This window comes from Volvox carteri (genome assembly GCF_000143455.1).
Source record: "Volvox carteri f. nagariensis unplaced genomic scaffold VOLCAscaffold_60, whole genome shotgun sequence".
In the NCBI taxonomy this organism is placed as follows: domain Eukaryota; kingdom Viridiplantae; phylum Chlorophyta; class Chlorophyceae; order Chlamydomonadales; family Volvocaceae; genus Volvox; species Volvox carteri.
The window spans coordinates 494,247-518,634 of record NW_003307603.1 but is presented as its reverse complement, the minus strand read 5'-3'; the positions used below and the strand labels follow the sequence as shown (position 1 = coordinate 518,634).

General features: G+C 60.1%; 2 protein-coding genes across 2 annotated transcripts; one reads left to right on the top strand and one right to left on the bottom strand.

The window, feature by feature from the left end:
- Nucleotides 1–398: 398 nt before the first annotated feature.
- On the bottom strand, nucleotides 399–11,517 carry VOLCADRAFT_119390 (uncharacterized protein; the record flags this gene model as incomplete). Its single annotated transcript, XM_002956328.1, has 12 exons — nucleotides 399–3,347; nucleotides 3,585–4,751; nucleotides 5,036–5,749; nucleotides 6,113–6,238; nucleotides 7,031–7,117; nucleotides 7,585–7,716; nucleotides 8,245–8,449; nucleotides 9,110–9,225; nucleotides 9,705–9,779; nucleotides 10,141–10,279; nucleotides 10,345–10,406; nucleotides 11,170–11,517. 12 exons carry the CDS (start codon nucleotides 11,515–11,517, stop codon nucleotides 399–401), a joined length of 6,120 nt encoding a protein of 2,039 aa, XP_002956374.1.
- Nucleotides 11,518–12,893: 1,376 nt separating this feature from the next.
- On the top strand, nucleotides 12,894–13,483 carry VOLCADRAFT_119389 (uncharacterized protein; the record flags this gene model as incomplete). The annotated part of the gene is made up of 3 exons (XM_002956387.1): nucleotides 12,894–13,046; nucleotides 13,225–13,296; nucleotides 13,377–13,483. Coding segments are annotated over 3 exons (332 nt in total), but the record flags the coding sequence as incomplete, so codon positions are not given.
- Nucleotides 13,484–24,388: the final 10,905 nt, after the last annotated feature.

Sequence of the window (24,388 nt, the reverse complement as noted above, 5' to 3'; positions counted from 1 at the left end):
GGCCTAGGCTCAATTTCCCTTACCATGTCCAACATGCCACCCACCGCACGATACCACATACCACGATACCACATACCACATCAGCTTCGCGGCCAAGCCCTATTATATGTTATGCAGCTGTGTGTCCAGCTGGCCGCAGCAGTGCGGACTGTCAAAACGTTTCTATACGGCAGAGCGCCAGAGAGGATTCCTCCCGAACACCTGAGCACCACCCGGCGCAATCCGATGCTCCGCACGGATTTCAGAGCCTCGTGGCCGGCCCCAACCAACCGCACACAACAGTCCCTACAGAAACCAGGTTTCTTGTTCGGCCAGGGTCCGATCTTCACCTCCTTCCTCAGGCCGATGGCCTTCGGTCTGTACTTCGTGTGACCTGCCTGGCTAGACAGAGATTCGCGCTATCCAAGCAGGGGCGCGGGCACGGCGCTCGGCGCCATCGCCGTGTGAGACTGGGGAGTGGTGGCGTCAAACTGTGCTTGGAGGTGCGAGCCTGCAAGCCCGGGCCAGGCTGCACCGTCCTCTGCGCCATCTGGCGCCGCTGCCGAGGCAACGGCTACAGCCGCCGATCGCGCTGCGAACATGTTGGCGGCAGCGGTGGCAGCAGCTGTGGATGCTGAGGCTGAGGCTCCTGGGGCTGGGGCTGCTATTGCAGTGTTTGGCTGAGCAGTCACTAAGTGCGTCCCACCTGTTATCGTGGGTGCAGTTGCTGCCTGCTGCTGCTGCTGCTGCTGCTGCAGCTGTTGTTGTTGCTGCTGTAGGAGCAGGTGTTGTTGCTGTAGAAGCGCGAACTGGGGCTGTGCATACTGCTGCTGTAGCTGCTGTTGCTGCAGCTGCTGCTGCAACAGCATCTGTTGTTGTTGCTGCTGTAGTAGCAGCTGTTGTTGTTGTTGTTGCTGCTGCTGCTGCTGCTGCTGGTGCGCAAACATCGTGCTAAGGGCTGCCGCAGGCGTTACTGCTGCTGCTTGCCCGCCAGGTACTCCGCCGCAGAGCTGCGCCGCCGCCAGGCCCGGAGCAGGCGCAAAGCCGCCAGGAACCGGCATGACGCCAGGTATAACAGCTGGGACAACCGCGCCCGTGGCCTGCGCCTGCATCTGCGCCGCCGCCACCGCCGCCGCCGCCATCTGCGCCTGCGCTGCGGCCTGGAACTGCGCCAGCAGCTGCACCTGCATCGCCGCTTGTGCCTGGGCTGCTGCCTGCAACTGCGCGGCCTGCATCTGAGCCACCTGGGCCTGCGCAGTCATCTGCGCGTGCGCCGCCAAATGTGCCGACGCCTGCGCCTGTGCATGCGCCTGCGCTGCTGCCTGCGCCTGCGCGGCCAGCAGCTGGGCTGCAGCTTGCGCCGCCTGCAGCTGGGCCGCCGCCTGCGCCTGTGCTGTTGCCTGGGCATGGGCCGCGGCCTGCGCCTGCGCCGCCTGCAACTGAGCCAGAGTTTGCGCTTCCTGTAACGGTAGTCGGGTTGCTGCCGCTGCCTTCATCTCCACAGCTGCCACGGGCTGTTGTTCCTGAGCTGCTGTCTTTGCCCATACCGGCACCTGCCCCTGCTCCACCACGGCGGCCTGCGCCTGCACCGGCATCGGGACTGGAGCCGTCGCGTTTCCAGGCGTGGGCATGTCCGTTGGCATCGGCGCTTGCTCCACCAGGGTCGGTAGCACCTGGCCCAGCTCCGGCGCTGCCGCCGGCACAGACACCTGCCCTTCCGTCTGCGCCTCGACAGCCGACATAGGCACTTGTTCCTGGCCGCTCCCGACTTGGATGAGCAGCGGCTCAACCTGCTCTTGCGCCTGCGCCAGCGTGCATATCGCCAGGACCGGCACCGACTCCGAAACCTGCGAGACCTGCGGCCCGGAGGTCGACATCAGAGCCTCGATCTCCGTCCCATGCTGCTGCTGCTGCAGCTGCTGCGCTGCCTGGCCCTCGACCGCCTGCGGCTGTAGAAACCCTCCCGATCCTGGCGCAGCTGCTGTCTGCAGGGCCTCCTCTGGCCCTGCCACAGCCTCTGCTGTCGGCTGCTGTTCCTGCTGCTGTTCGTGTTCCTGCTGCTGCTGTTGTTGCAATTCGTGACGTGTTTCTACTGCATCGCTTATGACTAGCGGCTGTAGCGCCTCCTCCGGTGGTGCCGGCTCCGGGCCCTCCTGCACTGCCGGTTGCGGCGTCTCTGATGGGGATGTGGGAACCCGTGGCATGTCCGCCATGTCCGGGATCTCCTTATTGGCCGTATGGGGCCCCAACCCCGGCCCCAAATCCTGCGTCGGCTCCCAATCGCCTTTCACCGTTGGCAGCACAGGCTGCAGCTGTGGCTGCGGCGCCGGCAATGCCATCTGGTCCAGCTCCTCTCCCGCCGGCACCGGCACTGGCGCGGGTGCCGGCACGAGTTGCGGCTGCAATGCTCCTGCACGCGTGTGCAGCTCGGAGGGCATTGAAGCCTCCACAGCCGGCGTTGCATGTGCTTCTACCACCACATCGTGGCCATCACGTTCCTGTATGATGCTGCCGGGTACAGTGCCCGTCTGCTCTTCCGCATGCGCGCTTTCAGCCGCCACCACCACTAGCACCTGTTCAGCCGCAGTTTTCTCGCTGCCAGCCTGCACCTGCACTGCTACTGCTGCTGCTGCTGCCGAGACCGTGGCCGCAGCCGTTTGCTCCTCAAGCTCCACCAACACCGGCTGAGACTCCTGGTACTGTAGCGCTGCTGCTGCCGCAGCTTCTGCTGGCGCTTCTTTCAGCAGCGGTGCCGACGCCGGCAGCATTGAAGCACCTGGCTCTGAAGGCTCCTCTTCCTTCGTTTCCAGCTCCTGGCCCACCTCCTGCTGCTGCTCGTGCTGCAGGGTCTGCGGAGGAAGAGGAAGAGCCAGCGGCTGCAGCTCGTCCTCCATTGTCGGAATTTGAAGCTCCTCTGCATCTTGGTGTCCAACGGCTTGGTTGTCCGTTGCTGGAGCCGTCGCCTGGCGTTGCTGCAGGGATTGACACTCCGGCGCCCCCGGCTGTTGTCTTGCTTGCGGCTGTTGGGACAACTGCTGTTGCTGCGATAGTAGCTGTTGGGGCGGCAACAAGGTCGCGCGCGCTGTGGCTGAGGCCAGTGCCTGCGGGTCGCTGGCTGGGGCGGCTGGGGCTTCGTTTGCTGCTTCGTGTGAAGAGGCCAGCGCTTGCTGCTGCGGGTGCTGCCCCGGCTGCTCTTGTCGCTGCTGCTGTTGTTGCTGCTGCTGTAGTACATGTTGCTGTTGTAGCAGCAGGAGTTGCTGCTGTTGCCACAGGGCATGCTGCATTAGCCCCACCAAGACCTGCACCTGCTGCGGCGGCGGAAGGCTGAGGACCTGCTGCCGCTGCGCCGCGGGCATCCGCTCAAGCATCTGCAAACGAAAACCGAAAAACCGAAAGAAAACCAGCAACAGGAAGCAGCACCATCCACATCATTCAGCATCTGGCTGGGATTCTCAGACCGCAGATGCAGCATTGGACTGCGACGGGGCTCAAATTGCTGCAGAAAAAAACAGATCCCTTCGGTCCACTTCGCCTTTCGTTAAGGCCCACCACTATTCATTATATTCCACCACGTGTACTCCATCTTGCCCGCGGAACCGGCCGACCTGCAGCACGCCCGCCCGCCCGCTCGCCATCAGGTGACCATTTACAACCTGCCACACCGTCCCTCTAGCCACATCCCCACCTGTCTCACCAATTCCCTGCCGACCCACACCTTTCTCCCTCTTTCTCTTGGCCTTGGAACCCAAGGAGAACACCTTGCATGTGTCCCACTCGCAATCCCCCCAACGCACCAGTTGGAACATCGCGGCGGATGGTGTCACAGCTGCTGTGGGTGCTTGCTGAGGGACTGGAGCGGCCGCCAGCGCGGAATGTGGAGGGGCCCCCGGCACCGCCGTGGCCGCAGCAGCCGTCGCCTGCAGGTTGCTCTGGGCTGCTGGTGCTGCTGCAGGAGGTGGCGGAACTGGAGGCGGCTGCGGCGGGGCCGCCGCGGCCGCTGAAGGAGCCGTTGCTGTGCTCGCGGCGCTCGCACCAGCCGCAGACACCAATGTTGATGACAATTGCTGCTGCTGCTGTGGATGAAAGTGTGTTTGTTGCTGTTGTTGAAGTGCAAGATGATCCCGCCGCATCTGGAAGGTATCGGCGGCTGCGGCGTCTGCCGCCGGTGGCGCCGCTGACAGTGCTCCCCCTGTCGAAACGGCCGACCGCCGGCCGACCGGCCGGCCGCCGCCGCTGCCGCCGCCGCGGCGGCGGCTACTGCTGCTTCTGCCACCACCATCGTAATCATCATCATCGTCATCATCATCGGCTGACAAGGCTCTTCGAGACGGCTTGCGGGGCCGCCGCATCCGTGTCGCAGAAATCGCCTGCTGCTGCCCGCCTCCAGAGATCTCCTCCTCATGCGGCCCTAAGCTTACGACGTTTCTGTCGCCTCCGTCGGCGGTGGTGGCGGCGAGAGCAGGGTCCAAGGTCGGCGGCACCAGCCGGACCCCGGCCGCTGCCAATGCGAGCTCGTGCAAGCGCGTCGGGGACAGCGGCGGCGGCAGCTGCAGCTGCTGCTGCGGCTCTTGCTGCTGCAGCAGCGCCGCTGCTGGCGGCAGCACCGAGTCGTACGTCGGTGACGGCGGCAGCTCCTCTCCCGACAGTAGCACCTGCGCCTGCGGCTGCACACGCATCCGCATCCGCGCCGCAGCTCGACGATCCTGTTCCGCCATTTTTTTTGCCGCCCCCGCGACGTGGTACGGCAGGTCACATGTGTTACCGCACGCCACCTGCAACGAAAGAGCGCCGGAGCCTCGTAAGGCGGACAGACGGATCCGGGCCATCCGCGCATGCATGCTAAGTGCTAGGTTGCTCAAGCCACGAGCCACGACCACCTGCATACGCATGCGTGCCTCGTCTCGTCAGCCCGAGTGTCGGAGTGGCTTCTACATTTCGTACCGGCCTAAGGGGATTCTGCCCTAGGCCTATCGAGATTCCTGTCGAAGGGTGTGACTTGCGGTGCGTGCGTTCTGTGGTAACGAGTCGGGGCTCTGGACGACAGCTCAGGCCTCACCTGGTTCAGCAGGTCCACCCTCGCCCTAGGCCGGTACAGCTCCGTCGTCCGCTCGCCACGCACCACAGGTACCCCCAGCGGCGACCAATCCATCCCGTGCTCGTACCGACACCGTTTCCGTGGCCGCGGTGACGGAGATGGCGACGGCTGCTGCGGCTGTGTGGGGTCCTGCGGTGGCGGAGGCGGGGGCTCAGCAGGCACCTCCGGCGCTGCTGTAACGTAAGCGAACTGTGTTGTCACGGAAGCGGGAACCGTCGCCTCTGGATCGGGCGCCGTCGCCGCCGCCGTTGCCTCTGCCTCCACCTTCAACCGGCGTGGGGCCTTGCGCGGCTCCTGCGCAGAGGTAGTTGCGCGGCTGGGCCCAGGGGGACCCCCATCGTCGTCGTCTGAGTCCATGCCGCGGGGCCTCCGCAGCGGCCGTCCACTGCGGGATACCCGTACGGCGTCGGGTGGCGCTTCCCCGCCGCCGCTGCCGCCAGGCCCTGTCGTTTCCTTTCCCACTTCATGTTCCTTGCCGTCCTTGCGCTGCTGCGGCCGCCGGCTCGCGTCGCCGCCGCTGCCGCTACCGCCGCTGCCCGGCGGCCCACTGCCGGGAGCCGCGCTGGTTTCCCGGCTACCGAGTTGCCGCTCCCGGCAGGTCGGCGTCTCGCCGGTGGCTGCAGCGGCCGCCGCCGCCGGCCCTGTTACCCTGCCGCCGGGCTCCCTAGATGCTGACTGCGAACAGCACGCAAGCAGTGAGCACTGGGAGCATCAATGGACAGCACATGGTAAGCAGCAGGCAGGGTGAGGCGGGATACAACCGGATCAGACAGGTACTAGGGCAATATCGGAACGCGAGCAGCCAAGGGATTTGTGACAGTTGTTGCGAGTTGGGGAACGCAATGCGGGGCGCGGGAGGGCCCTAGAGGGCAAGAAGGCGACCTGGGCGTCACGAGGCAGTGGCGCGAGGGAATAAGGGAGAGAGTTAACCCCGGACGGGGAGTACGGCAATCAGCCATGAGGGTAAGATGGGAAGGGACACGCAAGCCAAGGGCGGGTGAAGTGACCGCATCCTCTAAGCAACCCACCCACACCCACCCTTAGCGGCTCCTCCGATCCTCGCCGCTCCTCCCGCATCCGCATGCGCTCCTCCCGCGAGGGGCCAGGGGGCGAGGACGCCGGCAGACCGAGGAACTTTCGTCGCGCGGCCTCCATCTCCTTCAGCTGCAAAGCCAAAGCGACAGGCGAGCCCGGCAGTGCGACGGTGTCGCGGTGGCGGCGGTATGGGAAGTGAGGAGGTCTCAGTGCTGCGCGTTCAGGACGGGACCCAGATGCAATTGCCTCTTGGCAACACAAGGACTTAAGATGTAATTAATGTCAAAATTTAAAGAAAGAAAAGTAGTTGGGTAGATAGTTTTAACAGTGCTGTGACAGGATGTGGTAACGCGGCCCTTTAGGATACCCAGATGTGCGCGATTCAGGAGCTGGGGCCGCGGGGAATGGTCGCGTTTGTGATTGGGCAAGCTGCGCGGGCCAGGAAGTGCGTAGCCTAGTTGAGCAACGGCATAACGCGAATAAAAATCAAAGGACTTAGGTTCAATAAGGTGCTCTCATGTGTGGGTCGCCGGGTGCTTAAAAAGGCGGGGCGGGAGAGGAAAGGACCGGCGTGGACGTCTTAAAAATGTGGGGAGCGGGGGAAAGAGGAAAGGACGCGAGGGAAGTCACAGCGGAGCCCGAGTGAAGGGAAGTGGGAACGTCAAAAGAGGACCAAAAATGTGCAGAGAAGATGAAGGAAGAAGGGGAAGAAGGGGATGTAAAGAGGTTTAGTTTAAAGGCCTCTTTAATCACCATTTCTATCACCGATCTACCGATCACCATTTCTATCTTTTCCTTTTCCTCTCTAGAGGTTAATCACCAGCACTCGACCCAGTACCCAATCGGGGTGAAGTAGCGACTGACACCGCCTGGACATCTGCCGACACGCCTGCACCCCGTCCCTCCTGTTCCTGTTCCTACCCGCTGCTCCTTCTCCATCTCCTTGCGCTTGCGCTCCCGCTCCCTGGCCTCCTCCTCTCGCTTGCATCGCTCCTCTTCAGCACGTGCCTAAAAAGGTGAAGCAGAGCAAGGCAGAGAGGCAGACAGACAGATACGCAGGCAGACACAGGTGTGCGGCAGACAAGAGAGACGCGAATGACTGCCGGGAGGAGGCGTTTGGCCCAGACATAGGACAAAAACGACGATAACGATGCCCAACACACAGGCACCGTCGCACACACAGGCACTAACACTAGCAGAGGAGCGTCTTTTGAGGACGTGAGATATCAATAAATAGGGCGGAAGGCCCCAGCGAGAATGTGAGACTTCCGGAGATGTCTAGGCCTTCTCAGTTCGAGTTGCGCCCTGGGGTGGCGCGGTATGGGAGTTACGGAGCCGGCGATGCCAAGGAACTGCCCACTGTGGAGCGCGAAACCGGTGTGAGTGGCTCATTTCTCCTTCGTTCAACTGGCCAACTGGCCAACTCCCACTCCAGCATGGCCCACACACGACACCGGCCCTCCTTTAGCTCGCACCTTCCTCGCCGCGTCCTCCTCCTCCTTCTTCTTCTGTAATGTGTGCAGCCGGTCGGAACGCTTCTTGGGCATCGCCTCATACAGCGCCGCCCGCTCCCTGGCCTCCACGCTGGCGGCCAACTTGGGCAAAACCTGGAAGAGGATGCAACACGACACGACACAACACAACACGATGAGAGGTACAGGAAATGGTGAGCAAACACACACGTACACGACTCGGTCCATGAATGCGCCCACACAGGCCTTATACGGGCGTGTATGCGAACAACAGGCAGACAGACGAACATACGATGGAAACAAATTAGTAAGGTAATGGGCTGCCGCATGGTTACGTTGTCAGCAACACGGGCGGCACCTAAGCCTCAGCGCAGGCTATTCCACTACGAATTATCCATCACCTGGCGCTTGCAAAGCGCGATCCAGTGGGCGGTGCCAAGCGGAGGGAGGGGGGTTGAGTTGTGTGTGTGTGGGGCCTGGGATGGGCCGTGTCTGACCCCGGCAGTGTTCAGCTTTACTATCTTTATGATCTTGGAGCACTCTGGCCCCATCCTTAATTCCATCTCTGCCTTGTCATCAGAGTTCCCGGACTGGAGACAGATATTGCCCCTTGCCGTAATACACACACACACACACGCACACCCTCCAAGAGTCCGGTCTTACCTCTTCCTCCAGCACCTGGTGCAGAGCGCGCTCGTTCCTGTAACGAGAGTTACCCATGCGGCGAGACAGTTCCTGAACCTCTTCCAGAGTCGTACACTCCGTACACCACTCCGCATCCGCATCTGAGGAGGCTGACGTATCGCGGCCGGCGCGACCGGCCTTGGCGGTGGCAGCCACCGCCACAGCACCCCTCGGCGGCCCCTCCCTGCACATAAAACATCCCCCGGGTAAGAGCGCAGTGATGTTACGGCTGCTGCTAACACACAACATTGCGCATACACCTGGGCCCCCGGTGTTTTTCATCGTCACTTTGCCTATCAACCTCTTTTCACCTCACCGCGGTCTCATACAGAGGTATTCTACCCACTACATGTACCCTCACTCCATCAATCCTTTAATTCTCACGGCTGAGCTTAATGAATACCCAGACATCTATATACAGCTCTGACGCGACAGGTATGCTAAGGCACGGCATTACGTCTCTTCTAAAAGCGGCAACGTAGGGGCTGCCAGGCTACACAGGGGAACGTAGGGGCTGCCAGGCTACACAGGGGAACGTAGGGGCTGCCAGGCTACACAGGGGAACGTAGGGGCTGCCAGGCTAGTGGCTACGGGTGAAGCTATACCCCCCTATCACAAATGATCTGCCATCCTCGTTCAAACTTAACCAAGTTCTACCTTCCTCTCCAGCTGCGACATCTGCGTTTTGCCAGGACATCTTACCTGGATTCCTAGCCACCCTGGGCATGAACCCAAGCCACCAAGCAGGGCACCGTCACTGCACCGAGTTTCATGCCCCAGCCCACCATCATGCCAGGCCCTAGGCCCCATGCCGTAGGCGCCTGGATGGAAAGGTCCCTCCCACCTGAAGAGGAAGCAGTCCTCAAATCCGTTGGCGCTGAAGAAGAAATATCGGCGGCCGCGGGCGTCCTCGCCGAGGGGCTGCTGCCGCAGCGCCGTCGCCTCCTCCGAATCGTCTGCCTGGGGCCCCGGGAAGCATCAGCATCAGCAGCACCATAAGGAGCATAAGGCATCCAAGGCCGTCAGGGAATGCGGCCACTGCGCAACTCTACGTTTCACGGGGCACACACAAACAACCACGCCTGCCAGCCAAGCGCAGTCCCCCTGGCGGCGGCAGCTCACGCCCCGCTGCTCTCAACCCCAGCCGGCCTTCATGCGCGCATCCGTTGGGATGTTGCCCAGGACAAACCTCTTTCCACCAACATGTTTCCAGTTCTACCCACCTTGTTGGATACGCCTGCAGCCATTACGTCAGCAACACGCCCAACCAGGGACTCCTCCCCATCATGCATACGTTGCCCTATCGCTGCCCCCTTAACCCGACGCTTCAGTCCGGGGCCCATTCCCTGTTCCCCTCCCATTCCAGTTCCCTGTTCCCATTCCAATTTCCCCTTCTGGCAAGCCCTGCCCGCACGCCAGCTCCGCTTCCACCCCCGCACCATGTCACGTATGGCCTCTCTGATCACCGGACATTCGTGCGCCCGCCACTCGCACAGCGCGTACAACACTTGCACCTGGGCAGGTAGGGTGGGTGCAGTAGATAGGTGGGGTGGATGCAGGCAGGTAAGCAGCGATAGGCAGGTAGGTATGCTGCAGGTAGAAAGGGCAGGGGTAGGTAGGCAGGTAGGCAAGGGATGGATGGAGACAGGGAAGGGCGGGAAGGGCGAAGCAAGAAATAAAGTCCCCGACGGGCGAGAAGGGACTGGATGGAGAGAAATAGAGGAGACACGGGATGGGAAATCGATGGCAATTTCCCCCCCTGGGGCCAGATCACTATGGAGACGTTATACAAACACGTACACACTTCTTGCAAACCGGAAAATGAATCCCCCAAAAGAAGGAGAACACGCGTGCATATATGTACGTGCCACCCACCCGCTGTAGCGCCCTCAGCTCCTGGAAGCCTTTTTTGGACATCGGATTCCGGGGGAAGGCGTCCCGCCACTGTCGGTGCAGCTTTTCATGCAGCAGCGCCTCCCATCGGCCCTCCGCCTCGCCCTCCAGGTAAGCCGCGCTGGGGTCAGGGCGCAGGAGCTGCAGAGCGCACGGTGCACGAGAAAATCAGTTTGACCCACTCACGGGGTTCTAGGCCAGGTGAGGCCACCGCATGAATAGCAGACGGGCGGCAACAAGCAATGGTGCTGTGAAGGAGAGTCAGACGGCCAACGGGAGCAAGCAAGCGATGGATGCCGCCGGCACTGCCCCGGGCCAGGCTAGGAATCAGGAAGGTACAGACCGAGGATGGTAGCCCGGGCTTTAGGGGACGAGGGAACGGTAGCTCGGGGTGGTGAAGGGGAAGAACGCCGTTGTCGGGCTTACTATTGATGTAGGTACGTGCTAAGCCGGAGCGATCCTGGGAGACCTGAAGGCTTCCGGGGGCGCCGGCATAAGGTTCAGAAATGGGGCCTCGGCGGGTGGTGCGCGACAGCCCGAGGGAAAATCAATGGCCGTCGAAGGTCCTGTTCGTGTTGCTCTGAGGAAGTGGCCCCAAGAGGTGGGTGGCTGCGGTAGCTGTGCCACTTGCTGAGATCTGCGAGCTGATAATGGCGATGTGGGCCGATCTGGGTCAGGCTGGGAGATGTGGGTGTTGGGCTAGACGACAGTCTGCTGTGACACGCGGGGGGAGCCGCTGTTGGACACTTGCCCAATACCGCCGAACTGAAACCGGTAGGGCCGAAGATGGCTGTTGTGCAACTATGTGCGTCTGCGTCTGTGTATATTTCTAGGTGTTTTCGGGGCAGCTTTGGTACGTCCTGGTGTGGTTCTGCCCGAGCCGGCCAGGGCCTTGGCTGGCACTGACTGGGACATTGGGTTTCTAACCGGTGCCCCCTTCTCCTGTGCTGCTCGATGGCAGCCCTGGAACGCGCTGGAAAGGGACTACCGGTCCCAGGGTTACGTCGTTACCTTGTAAACTAGCTCTGCTAGAAAGCCCTGATTCTCCGCGGGCTTCAGGACTGACTTCTCCACTTGGTCGGCGGATAACGGCCTCAGCTGTAGCTGCTTTGCGAACAGCCGTGCGAACTGCACAACGCTCGCAAACTGCCAGCAGCTCCGCACCTCCTCCGTTGCATCTTCCTCAGTTTGCGGCTGCGCTGGTTCGTCATCCTCGGTATCAGAGGGCTGAGACGCTTCGTCGCTTTGCTGTGGTGCTGAGCCCGAGGCCTCCGAGGACATGCCGCTCGGCGAGCTCGACGACCTCAGAGGATTGCGACTTGAGTCACTGCTGCTATCATTACCGCCATTGATTTGCATAATTTCATCTTCTGAAGAGCTGTCCTTGTCCTCAGGCGGCTCCATTTTCCCTGTCGCCATCCTTGCTCCAGTCAATACAGGTTCTTATGCCATTATAGCGTCAAGCAGTACCTATTGCAAGCTGACTTCTCTGGAATAATGCCAAATCATCCATCTCGATAGTTTGCTGGTCAACTGAAGCAACGGCAGTTATCCAGTGTGTTTGACTTCGCAGCGGACCTGTACCGGGGATGTTAAGGCCTTGAATAGATGTCTTTTATTCCCATGCTCGCCATGCTTGTAGATGTATGGTTGCAGCGCACACCTGTATCGTACCGAACAAACGGAACATAGGTAAAAGCGACGTTCCTCAATCATAGGCATGTCACCATCACGTGCTTGCCGTTGTGGGGCCAAGATTAGTCCTTCCCGGCCTTAAGGAAAAGCCGCTCAAGCGTTATGATCAACCTGAACTTCCTGAGACCGCGGTCGTACAGCCTTTCATGTTACGTCAGTCACGTCCCGTTTATGCGCATATCCTACGCTAAGCTCAGGTTTGGTGATATCTCAGCTTTGAAGAGCATTTGAATACATGGAGAATGCTGTCTTGTCTCAGTTTTGTTGTACACCCTGTGTCGCGGCGTGCCGCCAGCGAGGGGCGGAGCGACGCCCACTTATGATTTTTCGTGAAAGCGTTCACGGCTGTTCACTTAAGAAGACACCAGTTGATGTAACCTCATATAATACTTTAGCAGTTATATCCGCTATGCCTTAAAAGAGCTGCCAGGTACAGGGGGCGATTCACCACACGAGTTGGATGGCTCCTAGCTAGGACACCCGAGCGAAACCCGATACCTGCTGTGTGACGTGTCATTATGCACGGCCTCATCCCTAACCCCAGCGTAGATTTTGTTGCCTATATCAGGCTGTCAATACGCAACCTGTCCTGTGCGCAGTTCCCCTTATCTGACCTGTGCGCCGTTCCCCTCTGGCAAGGTGTGGAGACAGGCGTACTGGCATGCCGACTACATGTTCTGAGCATGACCAGTGGCGTTTTCGGACTCCCTAACTAACCCCTTACAGGCTAACGAGTAAGGATAGGCAACAAAAAGCTTCTTGAAAACTGCGTGTTATATCGCTTCTCCACATAACCGTCCCATTGACCGAATACGCACGGCGTGGCTGGCAGCTATGTGAAAGACACAGGGTTAGTTAAGTTTCCAGGGTGGAACAATGCTTTTGTGCGCAGTACTTTTTCCGGCGGTATCGTACACTCAAACATTTGTGCAAAATCGAGGGCCGGCTTGAGGACCCAAAAGAGGGAGTGACTTATGCTAGAACAGAATTGATAGGCCTCCGCTAGACTGATTATAAGCCACCGATGACTTTCGCGAACAATGTCTTCATCCTCTAGCAACAAGAACCAAGCACAGGCCAAGTACGCCAACAGCAACCTCAATGCCGTGTTTGCAAAGCCCTCGGCTTCTGCTGCAGCCCAGTCGTCAACCAGTGGCACTATTAACAGGAATGGCATGCTTGTGCTCTCAAAGGTAAGTCCGCGTACTTACTGAAACCGAGTAAGCTTAAGCCGGGCCGAGGAATGAGAACATTTACATGCATAGTATTACGGCTGATTCCCCTGCCAGCTTATAGAAGCAAACAGGGTTCAGATCACATCCTGGCCACGTTGACGCCGCCTCTTTTTTGTCGTGATTGGTGCTGGTGCAGCGCACAACCCGTGCGGTCTCTGGAGCCAAAGTCGTGGTGCCAAAGCCCGTCAACTTGCCGTCGCTGAAGAAGGTGTGGAGCCGCTTCAAACTGCGGCCTTCCGTTTGACAAAAAATGCACTCTTAAGGTGCTTGCCTAACTTCTTTCCATAGGAACATGCTGGTAACGACCCCACAACTCAGCTAGTTCCCGCTGGTGCCGGTGCTGGCTGGGCAAAGCCGGAGGAGCAGGCTCCTCCGGCACAACCTCAAGAAGTCAGGTCCGCGCTTACAGCCGGAAGTAACTGGGCTTCGCAGCCAAGGGCTGGCTCTGGAGCTTGGGCATCGGCTGGTACTTCTTCGCCAGCGCACGGGCGGGGTTCATCGTTCCCTGTCGACCGTCATCTGAATCCCGACGAGTATCCCAGCCTTGCAGCCACAGCGCGGAGTAATTCACAACCTCAAAAGCAGCGGCCTGTTCCTTACGAGCTGCCACAGGTATATAATGCACTTGTTAGCTTTTCAAAACAAGCAGCGGAAATCGAATGGGAGCAACACTCTCGAACACTGCAGGACCCGAGGGGCTGGGCTGACGACGAACGTGCGCCTGCAGGAGGTTTTCGCCACGGCGATTGGTAGGCTTTCGGGAACGGGGTTTAGCTGCGCGTTGTGTTGGGAGCGGTCTGACTGTCCTCGAACGTTTCGCAGGGACGACGAGCGGAGTCGCGACTGGGACCGCAGCAGTCGCGATGCACGGTTTGAGCCGTACGGCCCGCCGCGCCCTGGCCACTTCGATGATTACGACGAGCATCCTCGGGGTGGCCGGGCATATGACGCTTACGGGCCGCCTAGCCGCGCTTTGTACGACTATCCTCCTCCTCCGCCTCCTCGTCGCCCAGCTTACGAGCGCGATACGTATGAACGTTACGATCGGCCAGCTGAGCGGTATGACCGCCCTGCGGAGCGGTATGAGCGGCCTGCGGAGCGGTACGAGCGGCCCAGTTACCCAAGCAGGTTCGCAGATTACGATGATGGCCTCATTCCGCCACCACCGCCTCCGCGGGCCCCAGCACGGGACGTTCCGCAGCCATCGCCTCCGCCACCCCCTCCGGAGGAGGAGGAAGACGATCCAGAGCGGGCTGCGTTTGAAGCTGAACTACGCAACTTGCAGGCGGAGATCGGCAAGGTGCGACGAGTCTATTAAGCCGCGTTTATGCGTTTTGTTCCAAAACATTCTATATTAATAATGTTTGCAATTTGTGTCTCGTTTCTTCAGAAAAAGACGGAGCAGAAAGATGGCAGTTCCTCTCGCGCATCGCAGCCTGCGCCGGAATCACCGCAGCCGCCACAGGAGCAAGTCGGGACCGCCGATGATGCGTCTCCAAATCAGCCAGAAAACGTAAGCAGGGAAGTCTTCGTCTTGGAAAATGTCTGGGAAGGGCCGATCAATTCGGGACGGATAGTTAAGCAAAAGCAAAACTTGGGCGGGATTATAATTGTGTATAACACTTCTGTGTTCAGGTCGCGGTTACGTCGAAGGCTTCGACTGTTGCCACAAAGCTGGTTACCCGGGATACGGAGGAGGAGGAAAGGCGACGCAAGCAGGCAGCAGCGGAAAAGCTGAGGGCTTTGGAGGAGAGCATAGCTGCTCGGAATGCGGCGGCTGCGAAGCCGGTGGAGGTGGGTTGGATACAGCGGTGGGGGGTTGAACTGGCACGATGAGCGCATGGAGATTGACCTTTTTCATGTGCTGCAGATCGAAGCAGAGGTTAAGCCGCCGGTTCGGACAGATGCCCCTCCAGGTACGTTTCATAGGGCAATGCCGTTATGGTGCGTTGGGCCGCTACCTGGGCAGTTTCTCATGGCATGCTAGGAGAGGCACTTCGAACTACACGGAAGCCTTAGGGTCCCGTCACCACGAGCATGCCTTTTTCGTTCCCCCGCTCCCATCAGACGCTGTGCGCCCAGCAACCAAGGCAATCGATATTGCTGAACCGCCACGGCCAAGTGCCTGGGGTTCCGTTCCGAATCCAACAACAGCCATGTTTGGCTCTTTCGATGACCATCTCCTAGAGGAGCTTCATCGGACACCCGCTCCACAGCCACAGCTTGCGCAGGGTGCGCAGACACATACGCAGCATCAAGCGGCCGTTGGCCCTCCTCAATCGCAGCAGCAGCAAAATCCTGGACTGCATAGCCAGTCTCAGTTCCAGCCATACCCGCCGCTCTATGCAGCGCAAGCACCTCCAACGCAAGCACAGCACGCGTACAGCCAGCACCCAACGCATGTCAACCTTCAGCAACATGGCACTGGGCAGCAACCGTCACCATCGTTGCCTCCGACGCAGCAACAACCGGCGCCTTCGGATGAGCTGTCCCGCCCGAAGCCTTGGCGGCCAGGTGCGCTTGGGTGTGGAGACCGATTGTGTCAAGGTTTCGTACTGGTCAATAATTGAATTCTTGCTCGTGCCGTTTGCAGTGGAAGGCACCACGCCGGTGCTGCTAACCCATGCAAACGCCCAGAGTCTTGGGGGACAGCACGGAGGTCCCACGCACAAGGACGCAGCATCAGCTCCTATCTACGACCCGAACAGGTGCGCACTCAGGATGACGTATGGGCGTCGTTGGAACATGTTTTTGCGCCCCAAGAGACGCGATGTCAATGGGTGGTAATCACTCGTCTAACACTTTGCTTATGGGATCGCTCGTGCAGCTATGACCGGCGGGCGCTGCCACCGAGTACCCGAGGCCGGGGCCGCGGGGAGTCTGGTCGTGGTAGAGGACGCGGCGGCGGAAGCGGTTATGATAGCCCTGCTGAGGGTGGCGAAGCATCTGGATCGGATGTGGCCATTGACGGAGGCAGGGGTAGAGGACGTGGCAGGGGTCCCGCTGGCGAACGGGGCCGCGGTGGTCGTGGCGGCCGCGGAGGACGCGGTCGCGGCCGTGGTGACGACTCGGGCACGGAGGAGGACCTTGGCGGTCTTGGTGTGGAAGCTGGGGAAAACGAGCAGAATGGCAGGCGCAGCGGCTCAGCATTTTCAGGTCGCCAAATGGATTCTAACAGTACTGAGAGGGCATCAGGGCGGGGCCAGGGGCAACGGCGAGAGGGCCGTGGCGGCCGCGGTTCAGGCGGCCCAGCAGGGGCAACGGCTACTGATGGCAGCCAGCAGCCCGCGCCTGCGTCTAGTACGCAGATGCTTGGGGTCTTTGCATCCGGTGACGCGCGTACTGCGGTGCAGGATAGGGCTGCCCCGACGGTTGGTCGGACAGCATCTCAGGCAACGGCGTCACAGGTAGGAAGGGCAACGGCACCAACAATGCCGCCGCAGCTGCAGCAGCCACCCCATATCCAGCAACAGGTTCCTTTAACAGGGGCCTCGACAGGCCTGGCTGCTGCTGCAGCAGCAGCAGCTGTAGCCGCTGCTGCAGCGGCAGTATCAAACGCCTCGGACCCGAACAACAGCTCGCTAGCTTGGGGGAGCAACATCGCCACGGACGTGGCGGTCCGGACACTGGAAGACCCTGTTGTCCCTGACCTGAACCTGCCGGTGAGCCTGGATCCAACCCCGGCTATTAAGCCGCCCGGATCGCTTGTTGGTCTTGGTTCCCAAGTGTTTGATCGCTCGATAGGCCCAAAGCCGTCGCAACCCACGCAACAGCAGACGGCACGTTCCGTCATGGGCAAGCCAGGATCAAACGGTAGTCAGGCTCAACAGCCGTATGCTGCCGCAGCGGCCACTCAACATGTGCACCAGCAGGCGCAGCATTCGCCGCATGTGCAGCATCAGCAAGACATTACAAGCAAGAGTGTCGAGATGCTGGATAGCGGCATGCCGGCGTTGCCAGCGGATTTAAACCTGGAGATCCTGCCTGCCAAGCCCGCGGGCATGGGCTCAGGGCTGGGGGCCTTCACTGCTGGTGCAACTGGCGGCATACAGAATCAGGATGGACGTGGGCCTCTCGGCGGTGGCTATGGTGCGTTCGGCACCGGAGCTGCTGAGCATGGAGCTGGTGGAGCTAGCACCGGTCAGGGACAGGCGCCAGCGGGCATTTCGGTTTGGAGCCCGCCAAACGCCTTGAGCTTTGGTCAGGCCAACAGCACGCTGCAGCCGCACCAGCCGGGCTCGGCGGCATTCAGCGCGGGACTACCATTCTACAATGCTGGAAATCCGTCGTTTACAAACACAGGCGCGATGAGCACGAGTGCAGCAGGAAATAATGGCAACAGCACGGGCGCTGGGCAGCCTGGGCCGCAGCTGGTGTTGAATATTGGACAGGGCCCCTTTGCGCCAGGTCCTTTTGGGGGCCCATTTACCCCTCCAGTGCGACCATTTCCCCCAATGGCGCACGGTGGCCAGTTCGGTGGCCTTGGCACAAACTTCCTGATTCAGCCGCCCTTCGTGCCGACCAACAAGCAGCCGGACTGGTCCATTGGGCTGGGTGGACAAAACACCAACCTGACACCATCAGCGCTTCCTCGTCCGGTTGATCTGAGCATCCCGCCACCACCGTTCGTGGTGCAGCCTTCGGGATCGGGTGGTCAGGTGGGCTCAACAGCTAGCAGCAATGCCACTGGAGGCTCGGACGGTAACGCTACTGCAACGGCCACGTTTGGCGCGTTGCAGAATCCCTTGCTTGGTGCTGGTCTTCCCTCGCTGTCACCTTCGGGCTTCACTTCCAGCACCAAGCAGTCAGAGACTCTCAGCCACCCTGCCCTGAAGCCTGCCGTGCAGGGTGGATATGGTGCTGTCCAGCAAGGACCAGCTCAGCAGACGCAGCAGCCACCTGTAGGTGCGGGAAGCAAAGAAATTGTGAAGCCGAACTTGCCTGATGACATCTTCGACGTCAAGCCGCCAGGTCAACTGCAGGCGCCGCAACAGCAGCAGCAACAGGTGCTTCCCCAGCACCACCAGCCTGGGGGACGTCCTCCAAGTGCATCGATGCCGCCCCCGGTGCCGCCTGCATCTGGCCCGGCGCGCCTTGGCCATGGAGCTGCGGCAGGACTGCCGGTTTCGGCGATGCCCATGGGTCCAACAGTAAGCGTGGCTCCAGGCGGTCCATCGGGTTCGGCCGTTAGCGCGGTGAAGCCAGTCCATGCGCAGGGTCCCGCTGTACCTTCATCGCAGCAGGCAGCTCCACCGCCTGTGGTTGGATCGATGGGCGGTGGGCGTAGTGGTGGGCGTGGACGCGGGGAAGGACGCGGAGGCGCTCGCGCGACGATTATAGAAGGGGCCCGTGGTCGTGGCTTCGCAGGACGCGGGGGCCGGGGTGGCGCGAAGTCCGATGGCGACGTGGGAGGTAGCTCGACACCGGGCGTGGCAGCGGTGTCGACGGGCAACGCTCAAGGAGCGGTTTCTCAACTCGCCGGCGGAGTGGGCACGGCAGTAGCAACGGGGCCGCCCGGCCAGGCGTCGGGGCCAGGGCAACCGAGCGGGGTTGGACCGGTGCAGCATCAGGGAGGAGCAGCAGGCAGGGGAGAGGGTGGGCGGGGTGGGCGGGGCCGGGGCGGTGGAGGACGTGGACGAGGAGGTCGTGGAGAGGGCGTCCCGCCGGGAGGTGGGCGGGGTGGGCCCCACCCCGGGCGCGGCGGTAAGGGAGGTCATGGCGGTGGTGGGGGCCCTGAAGGTGACAGGAGTTGACGGCTTATATACGGCGCAATTCGGATAGTGCGTTTACGACGAAGTTTTCGGAGATGCAGCTTCGAGCTGCCAAATCCGAGTGGTAGGAACCTTCGTCACCGCCTGCGTTATGCCGTAAAAAGTATGAATGGTGGCATTCGGTCCTCAGCTTCGTATATCCTCCGTCAGGGTGTTTTGGCAACGGATACACGAGAGGATACCATCCACAATCTCAGCATATCCGATATGGCTATTTCGGGTAGCGTAGAGGGATTTGTCTATTACATGCAGTGCTTGAGACTGCAGAGGATCGGTGCATGTCGAGCAGGAGTGGCTAGCTTTAGGCCGGTAGGGTGTTGGCCGTAATATCCACGATTGGCTTTGAGAATGTGCGACGACGCGGGAGATCGACGAGGTTTTCGATTTAAGGTATGATGTGGCAGCAAGCAAGCAATGCGGTTGTTCTACTGGCGCCCCTAGTTATATCTACGCTGTACTACCCAGCGAGATAAGGCAGGTCCGAGTCGTATAAGCTCGCAACACCTGGGCACGCGTGCCTTTGAGTGAAATGGAAGGAAGTGGCTCCTGATGATGTGAGGGGGCCACTCAGAGAGCTTCGCACAGCAGCTGACATGAGCGATAAGGGAAGTATAAAGGAGGCATGGCCCGCCAACAGTACGATAGGAGATGGGTGCGTAGACACGCCATCCTAAGGGTTGGTGGCGCGGATACACTACGAGTTAGGATGCACGCGACTTCCATGCGGCTTTGCCCCGACACCCGCCGGGAGGCAAAAGGTGGGCTACGTCCTGGCCTCGAGTCCTTCGGGCCAATTTGCCTAGTACAGGTCAACTGGGACGGCGGCCTGTGGTTAATGGGACAGTGGCGTTCTGCCACTTGCCGGCGTTACCCCAGTTGGAGTTTTCTGAGTGGCGCTCATTGAGGTCGCGTGGATGGATGCACGGCGCGCAACCACTAAGGCGTAGAAGATAGGTGCTGGTGAGGGCCCTCTCTTAACGCATGGACGTGTGCAGCGCACGCGACATGTGGATATGCGTGGTTCGGGTTTTCCTGGTTTCGGCCAGTGGTCCTCCCCGCACTAATCGCTGAGACGACGGTCTCTAAAGCGGTCCACGCGTGGATGTGATCGGTCAATAGAAGGGCCATCGTGTCGGTGTTAATGCCCGGTGCTAAGAGTCGAGCTGCGAATGGACACTGGCAAATCGGCAAAGTGCATGTCGGCGGATCGAGGCGGGGAGTTGTTCGAGCCCCGGCGATGGGCATGGCAGTAGACCTGGCTGTTAGCCTTCGTTTTGGCCTAGATTGTCATGCAAGACGCCACCAGGGCATGTTGGCGCACCGACCCCGCAACGGTTGCTGCCTAGGGCGTAGTGCACAGGGGATATTCCTCCTGTGGCCCAGAACGCGGTTTGAATATGGTTTACTTGCTCCGAACAAGCGTGCCGTCGTGCCTTTTTCATCTGGCACACACATGGTCTCAAGGCCTGTGTTTTATACAAGTTGCTGGGTGGAAAGTACTGCGCGCGGAACCGGAGCACAGATATGCATGCGACTGCTGTATGTGTAAATGGTACAGTATGATGGGAGATTCGCCCATCACCAGTCCAACCAGACGCAGTATGTACGGCAGCTGTGCAAGACCACGTAATGCTGTCGGGCAGCAAACGTAAATGTCAACACCTGCTTGGCACTCCTGAAATAAGTCGCTATCGAGGACCATAGGACGACGTTGGCCTAGGATGGCAAGTTTGGAAGTAAGAAATGCCGAACTTGAATCGGCATTGCGTGCTAGTGAAAAGCAATGCGATGACCTGCTTGCCGATATCGCAAATCTCTGTTCGCAAGGCGGGTCGGGTATGTTTAATCCTAATTACCTTTTGAAGGAAAGGTTAGACAGTGCGATATCAGAAGGGAGGCAGCTTCGCCAGCAGCTGTGTGACGTTAAAGTGGACCGAGAAAGCATTCTTGAGGAGCTTCAGCAGGCACGCGCTGCAAAAATCTCCACTGAGCGGTGTGCAGCCGAGCTGTCGGAACGATGTAAGTCCCTGGAGCGTGACGTCACTTTCTACAAGGAGCGTGCGGTCAAAGCCATGGCTGAACGAGATCAGGAAATTGAAAATGTGCGGGCGGAGGCTTTGCGGGCGCACGCGGAGCTGGGCGAACTGTTGGAGTCATTGCAACTCGCAGAGACTTCTAACGAGCAGCTTGAGGAGCGACTCAGCTGCCTGCAGGCTGAGGTGGAGCAATTGCGGCAGCAGGTTGCTTATAAACAGCAAGCAGCTAGCGCGGAGCTGGAGGCGGAGCTTCGGCAATTGCGCGACGCTGTCCAACACCTAGAGGACGGTACCCAAAAGCTCAAGGCGAGTAAAGCCCCCTTCATTCGGATTGTGTGCCCACTCGAGCAGTTTGCCGCATGACCCATAACGTTATCACAAGGCTTTTACGTCCTTTTCCCATTTACATTTTTCCTTTGCCCGTCTTCCAATCCGCGCATGCATGTCGTGGCATTCCCATTCTCCCCTCACTCAATTCGGAGCCTACCCGCCTCCATCCTACACGTCCGCTCCTCTTCCCTTCGTGTACGGAAACTGAGCCATGCGATGACGATACTAGGAACGCATAGTGTCGGCTTCACGCAGCCCTGTGGCTAGCGAAGTTTTGGGGAAAAGGACACCACTGACTCTTCGGTGGCTGCGGAAAAGATCAGCAGACTGCTGCCGGTGTCTAGATTGCTTGAAGTGCGCCTGGCTGCGGGCAAGGGTGTGAGCTGCTCACCCAGCCGCATCACCATTTATATTTCTCTGCGTGCAAGTGGTTTAACCGGGAAAACACCATCGTCGCATTGCCACCAGTTAAAGCATTGCTGCTCCCGTCGCTGTGTCGTTGCCGCACTGCCGTGCCGTCCCATGTTACACGTTTGGTCCGTGCCGCACTGCACACAGACCCAATTGGTGGAGGTCCAGAGCGAGGCGTCCCACACGCACAAGCTACTCAAGCAGGCGCATAAGATTGAAGACCAGCTCACATGCCAAGTGCGGGAGCTGCAGGTGTGTGTTGGAAAGACTGGCCGCAGGTCTGTATGTACGTATGTTTTAATGGTCTGAACCGTCACGAGGGAAATACCGACGATGCTACACCGAATAACTTTACAGGATCGAGCTCGGTAGTCCAGCGGTAACCGGAGATGTGGGCGACTGTATTTGTGCCTATGGGTTTGTGTGGTCATAATAGCCCGTCCCTGTCCCGGCGCACGTAAGGCATGCAAGGCCGGTCTGACGCGGAGTTTCTTTTTCCCCCCCCCCCGGGGTTGACCGGCTGCAGGCGGAGCTTGCGGCAACTAGGCGCCCGCGGTCGAGCGGGAGCCAGGTACGGCGGGATGCCGTATATAATCGCAACGCGAAAAGTGTCCCGTAAACTCGTGCCGTGATGCTTGCTCTTTCTTCCCGTCACCACTTTCGTCATGCTTATGCAATGTCATGTCAATCGAGTCAGCCACAGCTAACCAGCCAGTTCTCCAACCGCGCTCCCTCCCTTTCCCCGCCCCTGTCGCCGTTGTCCCTCCGCCCTTACCACACACCCATCCGGCCGCATATGCTGTCTTGCACCACTGACACGGTCACTCACTGTAACTCTCTCCCAACAACCGGGGTTCGCATTTCCTTCCTAGGAGAAAAGTCGACTGGGATTGAAGATTAAAACTTTCAGTGGATCGAACTCGAAGGAGGCTTACCTGAAAATCTTACCGGGATGTATAAGTTGGACTGGGTTCTATTTGGTCCCTTTAAATCCACTTCCTTACCCTCCTTGTTTCCGAGCAGGACGGGGTTTGTCTCACCGGTATGTTCCCCATCCGGACGCCTTTCGGTCAGTTCTACGTTTGTTACTCTCTTGCCCTGGCAGCAGCTTCAATCGTGTGTGGTTCGTCTTTCCCCATCCGCCCTGCCGCTTTGTTCTCACAGTCCCCCCAGGCCGTCCCCGTAAGCCCCACGGGGCCAAGCCGGGCCGCTTCTGCCGGCGGAGCTGCCACTGGTGCCGAGGCCGACCCCGGCTCGTCAATGTCCACCACCAACACCGCTGCCGCCGCGGCGGGCGGTCGTTCGCCTGGGGCGCGGCCAACGGGCCCCACGCTATGCACCCTGCCGCAATCCCCCTCCTCTGCCTCGGCTTCCTCACCCACCTCCCCACCGGCGTGTTCACCTACGCCGCCAGCATCCAGGGCTATGAGAGCCACCGCCGCTGCTGCGGCGGCGCCGCGATCGCCTGCGCCGCTTGCCGGCCGCCGGATCCTCAGCGTCTCCAGCGCAACGGCCATCACTGTCTCTGCCGCGGAGGCAGCTGCGGAGGAGCAGCAGCAGCCGGCGCTATCGTTACCGGAAGCGGAGCCACCCGCGCCAGAAGCGGTTGAGGCTTTGCCGCCAGGGGGCCCGGCGGCGGCGGAGGCGGCGGCGCCGATAACGACCCACGGGTCCGTCATGGATGCCCAAGCCCGGATTCAGGAGCTAGAGGCAGCGCTGGCTCAGGCCCGGGAGGATCTAACGCGGGAACGTGCCGTACACGAGGACGAGCACGAGCAACTGCAGGTCGGTTTTGTGCGTGGAGTCGTCTGGTCCACGCTGTGTCAGTGGGGGGGACGGGCCGGAAATGGTCTCGGAATGCAGATGGGGTCGGAGAGCGGCATCCATAGCGGGAACTTCTCGTTACCTTGCAATCAAGAAGGCGACGCTGAACGAGGCACACGAGGTCTGTGGGCTGGGTAGGAGAGAAGACGCCTTGGTAGCCTCAACCTCCACACTTTTCAGCCCCCCCTTTCTCTTTCTCTCTTTTTGTTCCCTCCTCAGAATCCCAATGTCCTGACCGCTGAGGGTCCGCGTGGGTTTTCCCTAACCCTACCCTACGCGCCACACCACGCCACGTTTTTCATGCCCCGCTCGGCCCCGGGAACCCTTCAGGTTCTCCGCACTATGGCACACGACTTCAAGATCAAGCTGGCCCAGGCCACCCAGGAAAAAGTGGAGGCGCTTCTGAAGGCGGCGCAGCTGGCACAGTCCGTGGCGGCGGCGGGGGATGGTACGGGTTACCCCGGGCTACCGGCTCCCTCAGGGCCGGCGGCGGTAGCTCAACGACAGGGCTCTATGGTTTCGGAGCGCAACAGTCGAGATCTCAGTCACAGCCCGGGTGAGGAGTTGAAGGCTAACGCAAGCTGATACCGTGCACGATTTATGAGTATTCGTTTATTACACCTCAACCAGAGCCCTTAAAAGCCAGAGGCCCAAGAGCCTTTGAGCCACAAGTTAGATTAGGGTCGTAGTATGTCTGTATACATGTATGTGTACATGTGTACATAACAGTACTCTGAGGCGCGAATAGATGCTCCAAACCCTACACTCCCCCAACCAAAATACCACGAAAACACAACAGGTGTATCTCTGAACCTCCATCCGGCCAACTCAGCACCCTCCGCGGTCGCCGGGGGCGGTCACCAGTCCTCCGCCAGGAGCCTCTGGACCTCATGGCTCGGCAGCGGCGGCAGCGGCTGGTACGGCACCG